This window comes from Nerophis lumbriciformis, linkage group LG15 (assembly GCF_033978685.3).
Source record: "Nerophis lumbriciformis linkage group LG15, RoL_Nlum_v2.1, whole genome shotgun sequence".
Classification (NCBI taxonomy): domain Eukaryota; kingdom Metazoa; phylum Chordata; class Actinopteri; order Syngnathiformes; family Syngnathidae; genus Nerophis; species Nerophis lumbriciformis.
The window spans coordinates 29,020,665-29,037,899 of NC_084562.2; the positions used below are offsets into that span (position 1 = coordinate 29,020,665).

The 17,235-nt window shown below is 43.8% G+C and overlaps 1 protein-coding gene across 1 annotated transcript in view; it reads left to right on the forward strand.

Moving 5' to 3' along the window:
- Positions 1 to 17,235, forward strand: part of LOC133615814 (cell surface A33 antigen-like) — a 29,885-nt gene extending 12,650 nt beyond the window's left edge. Inside the window, exons 5-7 of the mRNA XM_061974624.2 lie at positions 11,316 to 11,432; positions 11,511 to 11,637; positions 15,969 to 17,235. Coding sequence (XP_061830608.1) covers positions 11,316 to 11,432; positions 11,511 to 11,637; positions 15,969 to 16,437 — 713 coding nt within the window. The 3' untranslated portion in view covers positions 16,438 to 17,235. The remainder of the gene's footprint in view (positions 1 to 11,315; positions 11,433 to 11,510; positions 11,638 to 15,968) is intronic.

Genomic DNA, 17,235 nt, shown 5'->3' on the forward strand with positions numbered 1-17,235 from the left:
CGATACCGTCGATCATAACATTTTATTAGAGCGTATCAAAACACGTATTGGTATGTCAGACTTAGCTTTGTCGTGGTTTAACTCTTATCTTACTGACAGGATGCAATGCGTCTCCCATATAATGTGACCTCAGACTATGTTAAGGTAACGTGCGGAGTTCCTCAGGGTTCGGTTCTTGGCCCTGCACTCTTTAGTATTTACATGCTGCCGCTAGGCGACATCATACGCAAATACGGTGTTAGCTTTCATTGCTATGCTGATGACAGCCAACTCTACATGCCCCTAAAGCTGACCAACACGCCGGATTGTAGTCAGCTGGAGGCGTGTCTTAATGAAATTAAACAATGGATGTCCGCTAACTTAGGAAGGAACGGGGGAGCCAGTGGAGTTTCTGGAGGACTGGGGTGAGGGTGTGGGTGAGCAGGCGGGCTGCAGAGTTTTGAATGTATTGGAGTTTATTGAGAATTTTGCAAGATGAGCCGTAGAGGATGCTGTTACAGTCGTCAAATCTGGAGGTGATGAAGGCATGGATCAAGGTTTCAGTGGCAGAGAAGGAGAGGGATGGACGGAGACGGGCAATATTTTTGAGGTGGAAGAAAGCAGTTCTTGTGATGTGGTTGACATGGTGTTGAAAAGAGAGGTTTTTGTCCAGAATGACTCCGAGGTTGCGGATGTGAGTGGATGGGGACAGAGTGGAGTTGTCCACAGAGAGGTGGAAGTTGTGAGCACTTTTGGTGAGGGATTTGGGGCCGATGATGAGCATGTCAGATTTGTCACAGTTGAGTTTGAGGAAGTCGGAGTGCATCCATGATTTGATTTCAGTGAGGCAGTCGGTCAGGGTGGAGAGAGTTATGGAGGAGATGGATTTTGTGGCGATGTATAGCTGGACATCATCTGCGTAGCAGTGGAATTGGAGGTGATGGCGGCGGATGATGTTACCGAGGGGGAGCATGTACAGGATGAAGAGGGAGGAAAGAATATGAGCCTATACAGAGCATCTATGAGCAGGCAGTTAGGAAAAAAGCTAAGAAAATGATTTCCAACTCACAACACCCACTCTTTCCTGAATATGGAACCCTGCCATCAGGGAGAAGACTCCGGGTCCCACTATGCAAATCTAACCGCCTTAAATTATCATTTGTCCCAGCCTCCATTAAGCTGACCAACAATGTGCAATAGAATTTTAATACATAGGTTAGCACTTTTTTTAGCACATAGCACTTTAGCACATAGCACTTTAGAACTAAGCACTTTAGCACACAGCACTTTATCCATGAGCTCTAGTGCAATGCACATTGGTACTTTATCTTTATCTCCATACTGTAGATTTTATGCCTACATCAAAGTGCCACCAATGTCTATCAAGCTCCATGTTCTGATGTTTAAATGTTAGTTGTGTGGTTGTGTCTGTGCTTGTGTTTTTGTTCTGTTGTTTTTGGGTATGTTAAGAAAGCAATGATGCACTGTGCCCAAGACAAATTTCCCCGCGGGGACAATAAAGTTGAACCTTGAACCTTGAAGAGAAGTGGACCAGGCACCGAACTCTGGGGGACACCTTGTGACAGAGGGGCAGTGGAGGAGGTGCAGTTGTTTATACTGATGTCTGTTAGTGAGATATGACCTTAACCAGGAGACGGCAGAGCCGGTGATGTTGAGGGATGATTCCAGGCAGGAAAGGAAGATGGTGTGGCTGATGGTGTTAAAAGCTGCTGTGAGGTCAAGTAGGAGGAGAATACTGAGGTGGCCGGAGTCTGAGGAGAGGAGGAGGTCATTGGTGACTTTGAGAAGGGCTGTTTCAGTGCTGTGACGTGCGCGGAAGCCGGATTGAAATGGTTCGAACAGATCGTTGGAAGTGAGGTGAGTTTTGAGTTGAGTAGCGACGGCACGTTCCAGTATTTTGGACAGGAAGGGAAGGTTGGAGATGGGTCGGAAGTTGCTCATGGTGTCAGGGTTGGGTCCAGGTTTTTTGAGGATGGGGGTGCAAAATTGTTTACCTCACACAGGAGCCTACACCATCTACAAGTAACTGTCAATTCAGAGCTTGTGAAAGTGGAGTCCTGGTTCAAATGCAATAAGCTCTCACTTAATGTAAATAAAACAAATTGTATTCTATTTGTTCTAATAAAAAGCGGACAAATACTGAGCACTGCCATATCAACATCAATGGGCAGGAAATACAGAGAGTGAACTCCACAAAATTCCTGGGGGTCATCATTGACGAATACCACAATTTCAAATGTCACATTAGCCATCTGTTAAACAAATGATCCAAATATGTTGGCCTGTTCTTTCACCACACTGTTCCTCCTGAATCCGAGGTTCGACTATCCGGCGTAGCCTCCTCTCCAGTACACCTGAATAGACCTTACTGGTCGTGGAACTGTGGACCAGCTCTATACTCTCGGCAGGGTCCTAGAGGGTGCATGGGAGTTTGCCCAACCAGTCTACATGTGTTTTGTGGACTTGGAGAAGGCATTCGACCGTGTCCCTCGGGAAGTCCTGTGGGGAGTGCTCAGAGAGTACGGGGTATCGGACTGTCTGATTGTGGCAGTCCGCTCCCTGTATGATCAGTGCCAGAGCTTGGTCCGCATTTCCGGTAGTAAGTCGGACACGTTTCCAGTGAGGGTTGGACTCCGCCAAGGCTGCCCTTTGTCACCCATTCTGTTCATAACTTTTATGGACAGAATTTCTAGGCGCAGTCATGGCGTTGAGGGGATCTTGTTTGGTGGCTGCAGGATTAGGTCTCTGCTTTTTGCAGATGATGTGGTCCTGATGGCTTCATCTGTCCAGGATCTTCAGCTCTCACTGGATCGGTTCGCAGCTGAGTGTGAAGCGACTGGGATGAGAATCAGCACCTCCAAGTCCGAGTCCATGGTTCTCGCCCGGAAAAGGGTGGAGTGCCATCTCCGGGTTGGGGAGGAGATCTTGCCCCAAGTGGAGGAGTTCAAGTACCTCGGAGTCTTGTTCACGAGTGAGGGAAGAGTGGATCGTGAAATCGACAGGCGGATCGGTGCGGCGTCTTCAGTAATGCGGACGCTGTATCGATCCGTTGTGGTGAAGAAGGAGCTGAGCCGGAAGGCAAAGCTCTCAATTTACCGGTCGATCTACGTTCCCATCCTCACCTATGGTCATGAGCTTTGGGTTATGACCGAAAGGACAAGATCACGGGTACAAGCGGCCCAAATGAGTTTCCTCCGCCGGGTGGCGGGGCTCTCCCTTAGAGATAGGGTGAGAAGCTCTGCCATCCGGGAGGAGCTCAAAGTAAAGCCGCTGCTCCTCCACATCGAGAGGAGCCAGATGAGGTGGTTCGGGCATCTGGTCAGGATGCCACCCGAACGCCTCCCTAGGGAGGTGTTTAGGGCACGTCCGACCGGTAGGAGGCCACGGTGAAGACCCAGGACACGTTGGGAAGACTATGTCTCCCGGCTGGCCTGGGAACGCCTCGGGGTCCCACAGGAAGAGCTGGACGAAGTGGCTGGGGAGAGGGAAGTCTGGGCTTCCCTGCTTAGGCTGCTGCCCCCGCGACCCGACCTCGGATAAGCGGAAGAAGATGGATGGATGAACATGAAAATTGAAATCAGCCAGGAGGAGAACAGATGGGGAGATGGCTCAAAGCTGGGTCAGAAAATCTGAAAAATCGGAGAGAAAGGAGGGGTTTGGCTTGGGGGGGGCGATAAATGCCAGCGGCGACTAGAGGAGTGGGACCAGAGAGTTGGAAGGCAGTGTCTTCAAATGAGGGAACGTCAGGAATGGAGATGGAGGTTGTTTTAATGTCCTTTCTATAAACTGTAGCAACTCCACCTCCCCGAGCCTTCTCCATGTATGTGAAATTGGGGGGGAAGTGGTTTGGTTTAATGAGAAGTAGTCCAGCCAGGTTTCAGTTAAACAGAGGAAACCAAGATTATTGTCCGTTAGAAACTCAATGAGAAGCAGGCTTGTATTGTTGAGTGAGCGTGTGATGAGAAGAGCCAGTTTCGGGCACCGTTGCTCTGTGATTGGCTGAGAGGATCGGGGGATTGGACGGAGGTTGAGCAGGTTGACGCGTGGTTTGTTGTGATGACGTAATGAGGAAGGCTGAGGACTAATATTTGTATACATGGCTTGGAGCAGTCTTTTTCAACCTTTTTTGAGCCAAGGCACATTGTTTTGCGTTGAAAGAATGCGGAGGCACACCACCAGCACAAATCATTCAAAAAACTCAACTCAGTTGACAGTAAAAAGTTGTTGTCGCAATTGTTGGATATGACTTTAAAGCATAACCAAGCATGCATCACTATAGCTCTTGTCTCAAAGTAGGTGTACTGCATACTTGCCAACCTTGAGACCTCCGATTTCGGGAGGTGTGGGGGGGGGCGTGGTTAAGAGGGGAGGAGTATATTGACAGCTAGAATTCACCAAGTCAAGTATTTCATATATATATATATATATATACAGTGTTTCCCACAGGACAGGCATCTATTTGCGGGGGTGTGGCCGGCCGGGGGGGGGGGGGGGGCGATGACCAAGAAGAACGCGGAGTTGGAATATAATTACAACACTTTATGTACATTTTTATATACAGATTTGAACAATTAGTTATTCACTGAAATATATTAATTGTGGTTCTTACAAAAAATATATCTTATAAAATATAAAAGCTAAAATGTCTCTTAAAGCTCTGCCCCTTTAATTAGTGCATACTAAATAATTTAACTTTAGCCTACTCATTGTTATTTTATTTTCAAATTTACTAGCCTGTGGAAAAAGTTAATGTTGATATTTACCTCAGAAGGCTGCAAATAGAAAAGAGGCATTCAATTTTTATTTAAATTGTATTTGATATGCCATTGATATTTTTTAATTATTATTATTATTATTATTTGAAACTCAATTTTGCATTCCGCCCGATTGTAGCTGAGATAGGCTCCAGCGCCCCCCGCGACCCCAAAGGGAATAAGCGGTATAAAATGGATGGATGGATGGAGTTTGCATGTCACTATAAAGTTATATAAGCCTTGCTTGTTCAATATTTAATGCAAAACTTGTTTGGGTCCCTATTAAAAGGTTCATTTGTTCAACCTTGGCCCGCGGCTTTGTTCAATTTTAAATTTTGGCTCACTCTGTATTTGAGTTTGACACCCCTGGTATACACCGTTTTGATAATACCTCCTGTGGTCTGGACTGTAGGCCTACCTCCTCTCCAAGTCGAGCCCTTTTCGGCCGTTGGAAATATTTTTCTATACTCATCTGTGTGAAGGAGTGAACATCCAACATTAGAATTTATTACTAACAACAGAAGCGCTCTATGTACAGTGCCGTCTAACCTTAAGCGGCAGCAGCTCAACACATGCAGGAGCCAGTGCTCATGGCTTATATCTTACTAAAATCCTTCCCGTTGACTATTTACAACACTACACAGTATTTATTATTATTATTATTATCTATAATTACATTTAAATGGCATTGCATACATGTAAAATTAAATGCTATTTCACATTATTTGACCAGTAGCAGTTACACTCATCTGAACAGGTCAGCCACCTGTTTAAAGCCCGATCACAGTTGACATCTTGAAATGAAGGGCCTTTAATGGCCAAAACATTAACCTGGACAACTTTTTAAGAGCTGCTTGGCTCAGATTTTATTCTTTTCATTGCATTCACATGCTGCAATGGACAGTGGACAATTTAGCTCCAGTATTAATGCAATATCTGAAGCACCGTCTCCACGTGTGTATATTGACAACAGGGTTATAACCTGGACACGTTAGCTCGTCGAATGAAAACACCTGACTGTTACTACGTGCGTCTGCCCCGCCCCCCGAGCAAACAGCGGCGATGTTAATAAAGCAGCGTCAGGCTGCTCACGTCGGTGAAACGCCAAGACGTCTTACCCTCGTATTTTCATCCGGTCGGTCCGTTCCGTCCTCTTCTTCTTCTTCTTCTTCTTCTTCTTCTGGCGCACCAGGTGAATGAATTGCTATTGGCGAGTTACAATGCATAGTAGGCTACCGCCACCTACTGCACCGGTGTTGTAACTACAAGCTCCATTCACAGACAGAGTCTCATTGCTTTTATGAGCGGTAGAGCGAGTCAAAAGCCGAAAAATCCATTTGTGGCGGACGTAATTCTATCGTGGCGGGCCGCCACAAATAAATGGATGTGTGGGAAACCCTGATATATATATATATATATATATATAAATATCCTGAAAATATGCAAACAAAACTGTGTTTAGATAATTGATACTTCAAACTTGCATAAATAAATCTTAAGGAATATAACATAACTTGGCTTCTGAGTGCTTCAAAATGTAATGAATAAAATGCTAAAGTTGTTGATAAACAAGCAATTATTTTAATAATTAAATATGGTCATTTTAAATGAATTATTATGATAATTTAAAATTAATTATTTCAAATATGTTTATTTTAATTCTATGGCTGGATGTAATAGGGAGTCAGAAAAAATACAAATAAAAATACAATTAATTTTGATGTTTTTAGCAAAATATAGTAAAAATGTATTTTGTTTTTTTTTTTTTTTTTTTTTTTAATTAATAAATATATTTATTTTTAGGTAAGATAAACATAATAATACAATTTGTCTCTAGTCTGGATGATTTAGTTCTTGTCACCCTGTTGTCCTCCCGTCGTGAAAAAAGGCTGTCCTCACTCAGGTCCGCATGGAGCTGGAGGGGGCGTGGCCTCCAGCTCCGGCTGAAAATCGGGAGATTTTCGGGAGAATATTTGTCCCGGGAGGTTTTTGGGAGAGGCGCTGAATTTCGGGAGTCTCCCGGAAAATTCGGGAGGGTTGGCAAGTATGGTGTACTGTCACCACCTGTCACGTCACACCCTGACTTATTTGGACTTTATTGCTGTTTTCCTGTGTGTAGGGTTTTACTTCTTGTCTTGCGCTCTTTTTTTGGTGGCTTTTTCTCTTTTTTTGGTATTTTCCTGTAGCAGTTTCATGTCTTCCTTTTACTTTGTTTTAGCAATCAAGAATATTTCAGTTGTTTTTATCCTTCTTTGTGGGGACATTGTTGATTGTCATGTCATGTTCGGATGTACTTTGTCTTTGCTCCACAGTAAGTCTTTGCTGTCGTCCAGCATTCTGTTTTTGTTTACTTTGTAGCCAGTTCAGTTTTAGTTTCGTTCTGCATAGCCTTGCCTAAGTTTCAATGCCTTTTCTTAGGGGCACTCACCTTTTGTTTATTTTTGGTTTAAGCATTAGACACCTTTTTACCTGCACCCTGCATCCCGCTGTTTCCCACATCTACAAAGCAATTAGCTACCTGCTGCCACCTACTGATAAGGAAGAGTATTACACGGTTACTCTGCCGACCTCTAGACAGCACCGACACTCAACAACAACACATCATTTGCAGACTACAATTACTGTTTTGCAAAAAATATTTTTAACCCAAATAGGTGAAATTAGATCATCTCCCACGGCACACCAGACTGGCACAGTGGTTGAAAAACACTGCCATAAATAATCGCAAGAAGTTGAGGTTTTTCACCAGCATTTGAGTGACAGACATGTTGGCCAATCAGAATTGCCGATTCTGAGCGCGTTTCTTTAACAGTAGAATTGACTGAACGCAGTGAGCCCTCTTTTCAGTAGTACAAACACAGGAAGAGCGTACAGACACTGGTAGCCTCAGAGCCACAGAGTGACAAAAATTCAGAGGAAAAAAAAAAAGATTACCAAGCCAAATGTCCCATTGTGGGAACAATTCAGCCTCCGACTGGATGGGCAATATGAGCCCATCAACACGGACAGACGAGCCAGAATGCCGTGACAGTCGCAAGAGGATGAGGTTTTTCACCGGCATTTGAGTGACAGACACGTCGGCCAATCAGAACTGCCGATTCTGAGCGCTTTTAGTGAACAGTAGAATTGACTGAACGCAGTGAGCCCTCTTGTCAGTCACACGCAATCTCTGTTTCTGTGGGCGGCGTTCAACCACAGTAAGCGCGGACAGACACTGGTAGCCTCACAGCCACAAAGATTAACTGGAAAAAAATATGATTACCAAGCCAAATGTCCGGTTGTGGGAACAATTCAGCCTCAAATTGAATGGGCAATAAGAGCCCATCAACACGGACAAATGACAACCGACCTAGTTTTTCCAAATGCACTTTAAGATGCTCAATATTTATTTAAGTACAACTACTCACCCCCAAATCCTCCACACGACACCTCCGCTCCGGACAGGCTAACCTCCGAGGACTAAGCTACGAACAATGGGAGGCCGGGCTTTCTGCTCCGCCGCTCCCAGTCTGTGGAACGCTCTCCCTGACCACCTGAGGGCACCGCAGACTGTGGATGCTTTTAAAAAAGGCTTAAAAAGCATTCTTTTAAAAAAACAACTTTTTTTTAGATACATGCATACTAGTTTTAGCTATTTTGCTGTTGTAGTTTTTATTTTATTTTTATTTTTTATATATTTTTATTTATTTATTTTGTACTTTTTGTACTTTGTCGTTGCTCCACAGTAAGTCTTTGCTGTCGTCCAGCATTCTGTTTTTGTTGACTTTGTAGCCAGTTCAGTTTTAGTTTTGTTCTGCATAGCCTTCCCTAAGTTTCAATGCCTTTTCTTAGGGGCACTCACCTTTTGTTTATTTTTGGTTTAAGCATTAGATACCTTTTTTACCTGCACACTGCCTCCCGCTGTTTCCGACATCTACAAAGCAATTATCTACCTGCTGCCACCTACTGATATGGAAGAGTATTACACGGTTACTCTGCCGAGCTCTAGACAGCACCGACACTCAACAACAACACATCATTTGCAGACTATAATTACTGGTTCGAAAAAAACATTTTTAACCCAAATAGGTGAAATGAGATCATCTCCCACGACACACCAGACTATCTCACGTAGGGCTGAAACGACGCGTCGACGTAGTCGACGTCATCGGTTACGTAAATACGTCGAGGACGTTTTTGTTCGTCGACGCGTCGCATATTTACGTCACACTACCGTCATGGCGGAGCGCAAAGCAGACGATGCGAGCGGTGCGAGCGAGGGGAAAAAAGCACGCCAAAAGTCGTCAAAAGTGTGGGAGTATTTCAATAAACGGCCTAAGAAGAAAGGCTACTTTTACTCCGCTACTTTTATCTACATTCAGCTCGCTACTCGCTACTAATTTTTATCGATCTGTTAATGCACGCTTTGTTTGTTTTGGTCTGTCAGACAGACCTTCAAAGTGCCTGCCTTACTGGTGACGTTTCACTTCGTTCCACCAATCAGATGCAGTCACTGGTGACGTTGGACCAATCAAACAGAGCCAGGTGGTCACATGACCTGACTGGCTCCGAGCTAACTTCGGGTGTTACCATTTAGTGGTCAATTGTACGGAATATGTACTGTACTGTGCAATCTACTAATAAAAGTTTCAATCAATCAATCAAAAGTGTGAAGGAAAAAATACCCTTTTTTTATTTCAACCGTAAAGACTGACTGCACAGTTCCTGTCTTCACAATAAAAGTCCCGCTCCATCGCGCCTGCGCTTTCAAAATAAGAGTCTCCGAAAGCCAGCGCAAACAAGCTAGCAAGCTACGGAGTTTGCCGCCAATGTATTTCTTGTAAAGGGTATAAAAACGAATATGGAAGGTGGACAAATAAGATGCCAAATAACAACCACTTTCATGTGGTATTAGACAGAAAGGAGGAACTTTTTTTCTCCTCCATTTGAAAACGTGGACGTTATCATCACTACTGTCTGATTACAATCAATGCAAGTCATCAGAATCAGGTAATACACCAACTTATATTCTTGTCTTCATGAAAGAAAGGAATCTATATGTTAAACATGCATGTATATTCATTAAAACACCTTTAACATGTAAACAAAAACGGCAAAATAAATAAATATAAATTATATACTGTATATATCAATGTATGTATATATACATGTATATATATATATATATATATATATATATATATATATGTGTGTGTGTGTATATATATACACCTATATATATATATATATATATATATATATATATATGTGTGTGTGTGTGTATATATATACACATATATATATATATATATATATATATATGATATGTGTGTGTATGTTACTCAGTACTTGAGTAGTTTTTTCACAACATACTTTTTACTTTTACTCAAGTAAATATTTGAGTGACTACTCCTTACTTTTACTTGAGTAATAAATCTCTAAAGTAACAGTACTCTTACTTGAGTACAATTTCTGGCTACTCTACCCACCTCTGCTAATAATGTTGTTGTATGCACACTGTGTCGAGCGGAAATGGCCTATCATAGCAGCACAACGGCAGCGTTCTTGCCATCACCATCAACTAGTCAATCGTCCGCGTGAGTATACGTTGCCATCATTACACAAAAACATGAATGTGTCATTTGTATCTGCGTTGTGAATTCATAAACTAAAGCACCGTTTCGCTCTGAGAGGAGCGTTTGGCGTGCCTGTTCAGTGTTTACAAAGACGCGCTCCTCTTTAACGCTAACGTTAATTAGTTGTGCAAATACCTTTTACAACATTAACAATTACGTATACTATGTACAAACGAACAATTAACTTTCACTTTAATCATACTATCATTGTTGTGTTATTAAGCAAAATAAGCAAAAGTTTTACTTTTGTTGAAATGTTTACACTGTTGTTACAGAATATTTCGTTTTGCACTTTTTTGTATTGGATGTTTATCTTTATTTTTGCACATTTTAGCAAATAAGCAATACTTTTACTTTTGTTGAAATGTTTACACTGTTACAGAATATTTCCCTTTTGCACTTTTTTGAATTGGATGTTTATCTTTATTTTTGCACATTTTAAAGCAAAATAAGCAATACTTTTACTTTGGAAATGCTTATACTATTGCAGAATATTAAGATTTGCACTGGATGTTTACTTTTATATTTGCACATTAAAAGCAAATAAGCTACTTTTAATTTTGTTAAATGTTTACATTGTTACAGAATATTTTGTCATGTTGTTGTCAATGTTGACTGAGTGGCCATACTGTTTTTTTTGTAAATAAAAGCCATGCCTTTTGAAAAAACTGGCCTACATTTATTTTTTCATCTTCATTTTAAATTAAAAAAATAATCGGTAAAAGGAAAAATAATCTATAGATTAATCGAAAAAATAATCTATAGATTAACCGATTAATCGAAAAAATAATCTATAAATTAATCGATAGAAAAATAATCGTTAGCTGCAGCCTTACAGTGGTTGAAAAACACTGGCTTGGAAAAAGTCGAAGAGGCCTGTTGTTGTTAAGCAAACATCTCTTTGTTAGCACGTCTGGAGTTGACAATGTTGTCTCCTCCACGCCAGGGGGCGGAGTCATGTCCCTGTTCAACATCACCAAGGAAACGTCGGGATACTACACCTGCACGTCCAGCAACAAGATTCGCTCCGCCAGCTGCAACGTCACGCTTTCAGTCATGCCACGTGAGAGAAGCACCTTGTCCTTAAAAGTCTCTGGGAAGGTTCTGTGCACCGACTCTTCGCTCTTCTGCCCCCGCACAGGGTCCATGAACATCGGCTCCACCGCAGGAATCATCGCAGCAGTCGTGGCGGCTCTCATCATCCTCGCCGTCGTCATCTACTGCTGCTGTTGCCGCAAGAAGAAGGAGGAGGAGGAATACGCAATGGGGTAAGACGCCAAACACTTCATCGCCATTTTAGGGTTAGGGTTGAGACCCCTAACCCTAACTCTAACCCTGTAACTCCTGTAACTCCCACTAGGAAGGTCAGAGAGACATGAAACAAAAACCTTTATGTAGGTGTGACTTACACCTACCTTTCATAATTGTACATCCTCGGGCAAAAATCAACAGGAAGTTGGCAATTCCCCCTTCAAGACAAAAAAGTACTAAAAACAGTCACTTTTGCCTCTTTGAGCTGTAATTTGACCCCCTTAACATGCTTCAAAACTCACCAAACTGAACGCACACATCAGGACTGGCAAAAATTGCGATCTAAAAAAAAACCTAACCCCAAATCTCAAAATTGCGCTTTACTGCAATTTTTTAATAAAACGCAAAAAAAACTGCTCCTCGGAAGAAAAAAATGACAAAACTGCCTGTAACTCCCACTGGGAAGGTCGGAGAGACATGAAACAAAAACCTCTATGTAGGTCTCACCTAGACCTACATTTCATAAATTCACAACCCCCAGCAAAAATCAACAGGAAGTTTGCTATTCCCCCTTCAAAACAAATTTTTTGTAAAAACCGGTCACCTTCCTTCAAAAACGAACTCCTCTGAGCGCGTTTGTCGTTTCGCCTTCAAACTAACACAGGAGAGAGATTGAACCCTTGTGATTACAATGACGGAAGCGCTTTTTTTCTAACTGCTCCGGTTTTGATTTTATGACCCTTCAAAGACCCGCTGCGCTGATGCTGCTGCGCTGCTGTTTTTTTAAGATGGCTGCTTAAAAGCAGGAAGCACCAACGTGCCCACACAATGCAGACAAGGTAGGTACACTAGACAAAAGTCTTGGGACACTTCAGACTAAAAGTAGACAAAAGTATTGGGACACTTATGACTATCACTGGACAAAAGTATTGGGACATTTAGGACTAGCACCTGCCAAATACGCGGGCCCGACCAATGCTGCTTGCAGCTTTAATTATAGTTAGTTTTTCAGCATCGTCAGTCCGTGTCACACGAAAACGCAGCCCCGGCCTCCATGGCATGCAGTCACAGACGTCTGAATGAAGGACATTTATCCACGAAAGTATTGAGAAGCTGCAGATGCTGCGTTTCTACTGACACAACAAACTGGACCGTCCAACATTACCTCGAATTAGGGCTGGGCGATATGGCCTTTTATTAATATCTGGATATGTTTAGTCCATGTCACCATACACCATATACAGGTAAAAGCCAGTAAATTAGAATATTTTGAAAAACTTGATTTATTTCAGTAATTGCATTCAAAAGGTGTAACTTGTACATTATATTTATTCATTGCACACAGACTGATGCATTCAAATGTTTATTTCATTTAATTTTGATGATTTGAAGTGGCAACAAATGAAAATCCAAAATTCCGTGTGTCACAAAATTAGAATATTACTTAAGGCTAATACAAAAAAGGGATTTTTAGAAATGTTGGCCAACTGAAAAGTATGAAAATGAAAAATATGAGCATGTACAATACTCAATACTTGGTTGGAGCTCCTTTTGCCTCAATTACTGCGTTAATGCGGCGTGGCATGGAGTCCATGAGTTTCTGGCACTGCTCAGGTGTTATGAGAGCCCAGGTTGCTCTGATAGTGGCCTTCAACTCTTCTGCGTTTTTGGCTCTGGCATTCTGCATCTTCCTTTTCACAATACCCCACAGATTTTCTATGGGGCTAAGGTCAGGGGAGTTGGCGGGCCAATTTAGAACAGAAATACCATGGTCCGTAAACCAGGCACGGGTAGATTTTGCGCTGTGTGCAGGCGCCAAGTCCTGTTGGAACTTGAAATCTCCATCTCCATAGAGCAGGTCAGCAGCAGGAAGCATGAAGTGCTCTAAAACTTGCTGGTAGACGGCTGCGTTGACCCTGGATCTCAGGAAACAGAGTGGACCGACACCAGCAGATGACATGGCACCCCAAACCATCACTGATGGTGGAAACTTTACACTAGACTTCAGGCAACGTGGATCCTGTGCCTCTCCTGTCTTCCTCCAGACTCTGGGACCTCGATTTCCAAAGGAAATGCAAAATTTGCATGGTTGGGTGATGGTTTGGGGTGCCATGTCATCTCGAGTGCACAAACATTTCACTTGGTTTGAACGAAAGGTGTCCAAATGTCCACTGTAGTGTTTTTGTAGTTTCAGTGCAGCTTTGTAGCAATGCGTGACGGAAGGTCACATGACGCTGCTGTGAAGGTCACATGACGCTGCTGTAAAGGTCACATGACGCCATACTTGCCAACCTTGAGACCTCCGATTTCGGGGGGTGGGGGGCGTGGTCGGGGGTGGGGCGCGTGGTTAAGAGATATATATATATATATATATATAAGAAATCCTTGACTTTCAGTGAATTCTAGCTATATATATATATATATATATATATATATATATATATATATATATATATATATATATATAAAAGAAATACTTGAATGTCAGTGTTCATTTATTTACACATTTACACACACATAACACTCATCTACTCATTGTTGAGTTAAGGATTGAATTGTCCATCCTTGTTCTATTCTCTGTCACTATTTCAGAACACACACATTATACAAATATACATTATAAAATCAATAAGAAAACGGGAGCTCTAATTTGGGAGTCTGAATTAGGATCAGAAGTTCCTATATAAACATTGCGCACTTTTTGTATTGATTACTGCAGCTGTGCACTGGATTCATTCACAAATACAAACTACAACTCACAAACACTTTAGAGTTAGGCTCCACCATCAGAATGTGTACTTCAACTTATAAAGATCACATGGATATTATTCAGTGAGTTGATTCACCAAAACTAACCTGTTATACAGGAGGAAAAAGCACACAGGACGTTTCAATTGTTCACAGACTGGTCGCGCTCATCAGAATGACAAGACACTTCCGGTCTGCAGGTGATAGCATTCAATTGGGAAGAAACGCCCTACTGCCCCCTACTGACCAATGTGAATACTGATAAACGTGTAATGACAGCTCCAAAAACGAATTCAAACCACAAAATAAAATAAATAAATCAACACAAAAATGTGACACATTATGGGTGGGTCACATATGCATGTACAGTAGATGGCAGTATTGTCCTGTTTAAAAGTGTCACAACATTGCTGTTTACGGCAGACCAACTGCTTTACGGTAGACGAAATGCTGTTGTTGTGTGTTGTTGCCGCGCTGGGAGGGCGTTAATGAAACTGCCGTACAATAAACCCACATAAGAAACCAAGAACTCGCCCTCCATCATTAGCTGTTTATATTGTGGGAAAGCGGACGTGAGAACAGGCTGTCAACACGTCACTCAGGTCCGCATGGAGCTGGAGGGGGCGTGGCCTCCAGCTCCGCCTGAATTTCGGGAGGAAATTTGCCCCGGGAGGTTTTCGGGAGAGGCGCTGAATTTCGGGAGTCTCCTGGAAAATCCGGGAGGGTTGGCAAGTATGCATGACGCTGTTGTGAAGGTCACATGACGCTGCTGTGAAGGTCACATGACGCCGCTGTGAAGGTCACATGACGCTGCTGTGAAGGTCACATGACGCCGCTGTGAAGGTCACATGACGCCGCTGTGAAGGTCACATGACACTGCTGTGAAGGTCACATGACGCTGCTGTGAAGGTCACATGACGCTGCTGTAAAGGTCACATGACGCTGCTGTGAAGGTCACATGACGCTGCTGTGAAGGTCACATGACGCTGCTGTGAAGGTCACATGACGCTGTTGTGAAGGTCACATGACGCTGCTGTGAAGGTCACATGACGCTGCTGTGAAGGTCACATGACGCTGCTGTAAAGGTCACATGACGCTGCTGTGAAGGTCACATGACGCTGCTGTGAAGGTCACATGACGCTGCTGTGAAGGTCACATGACGCTGCTGTGAAGGTCACATGACGCCGCTGTGAAGGTCACATGACGCTGCTGTGAAGGTCACATGACGCTGCTGTGAAGGTCACATGACGCTGTTGTGAAGGTCACATGACGCTGTTGTGAAGGTCACTTGACGCTGTTGTGAAGGTCACATGACGCTGTTGTGAAGGTCACATGACGCTGCTGTGAAGGTCACATGACGCTGTTGTGAAGGTCACATGACGCTGTTGTGAAGGTCACTTGACGCTGTTGTGAAGGTCACATGATGCTGCTGTGAAGGTCACATGACGCTGTTGTGAAGGTCACATGACGCTGCTGTGAAGGTCACATGACGCTGTTGTGAAGGTCACATGACGCTGTTGTGAAGGTCACTTGACGCTGTTGTGAAGGTCACATGACCCTGCTGTGAAGGTCACATGACGCTGCTGTGTTCACTTTGCAGAGTTCGTGAGGAAGGCCCCCCCGACAAAGAACCAGACAGGAATGGCGAGGGAGCAAACGACAGACGTATCGACGACGACGACGATCGCTCTGATGTTAGGGCGCCCCTTCGTGACCGGCCCGAGGGGCGAGGCCAACGCGACCCCAGCCCCCGCCGGGACCACGACGAACGCTACAGCGACTACGACGACGGCCGCAGCGACTACACCGACCGCCGCAGCGACTATTCCGACGCACGCGACAAGCACGCAGACCGCCGCGAGCACTACGACGACGACCGCCGCAGCGACTACGCCAACTCCCGCGAGCGGTACGATGACCGCCAGGAGCGCCACGCTCAGGACCGCCACCCCAACGCCGAACGAGACGCTCGCTACCGCGACGACGCTCGCTACGACGAACCTTACGACGACCGCGACGCGCCGCCCGTCCCGTCCAAAAAGCCGCCGAGAAGAGACTACGATGAGTAAGCCACCCGGGTTTACTGACCGCCGTCCTCCATCTTGTTTTTCCACACCCCCGAGGACTTTTACGCCATGTTGCACGCACGGTGGGCCCCGCCTCCTCCTGCAGGAAAAAGTTGATTAATCCCAGCCCCTTCCTGCTCCGCCACTGATAACAAATATAACGGCACGTTTCACGCTGAAACATTTGCTATTTGATCTCTTCATAAATGTCTTGTTTTGCATCCAAAATAACCGTCAATGAGGTCCAAAACAAATTGGGTTGACGTAATTCAAGTGTTACGGGGCGGGGGGGGGGGCCACATTTGATCTAGGAGCGGCCCTGCTTGTCAGACTGCATGCTAGGAGTGGACGTAGCTTCCTTCAAAGCGCCACTACTAGCCTAGACCTTGTTTTTATTCATGTAAATGTTCTCTCTTTGACGTGTTGCAGGTGTGTTTTATAGCACTTGACTGTCCAGGTGTACCAGGGAATAGCTGTACTTCTCCATCTTCTTCAGTCAGGTCGCGGGGGCAGCAGCCAAAGCAAAGCCGGCGAGTTATTTATGTGCCATATGTTCATATCTCATCAATGTGTCATGTACAGGCTTTTTACTTTTTACTTCCATACAACTTTACACTCTTTTTGCCTCCATTTTTTTTAACTGTGTGTAGAGTTTTACTTTGGCTGTCAGGTTCCAAACATTGATGTACTGCAAATGTTTTCAAAGTATTGCAGTATCATTAGTTGTGCTTGCTGTTTGTCCAACAATGTACTGTATAGTCCAGCTGAAATGTTGTATAATAAATCATCTCTTCTGAAGAA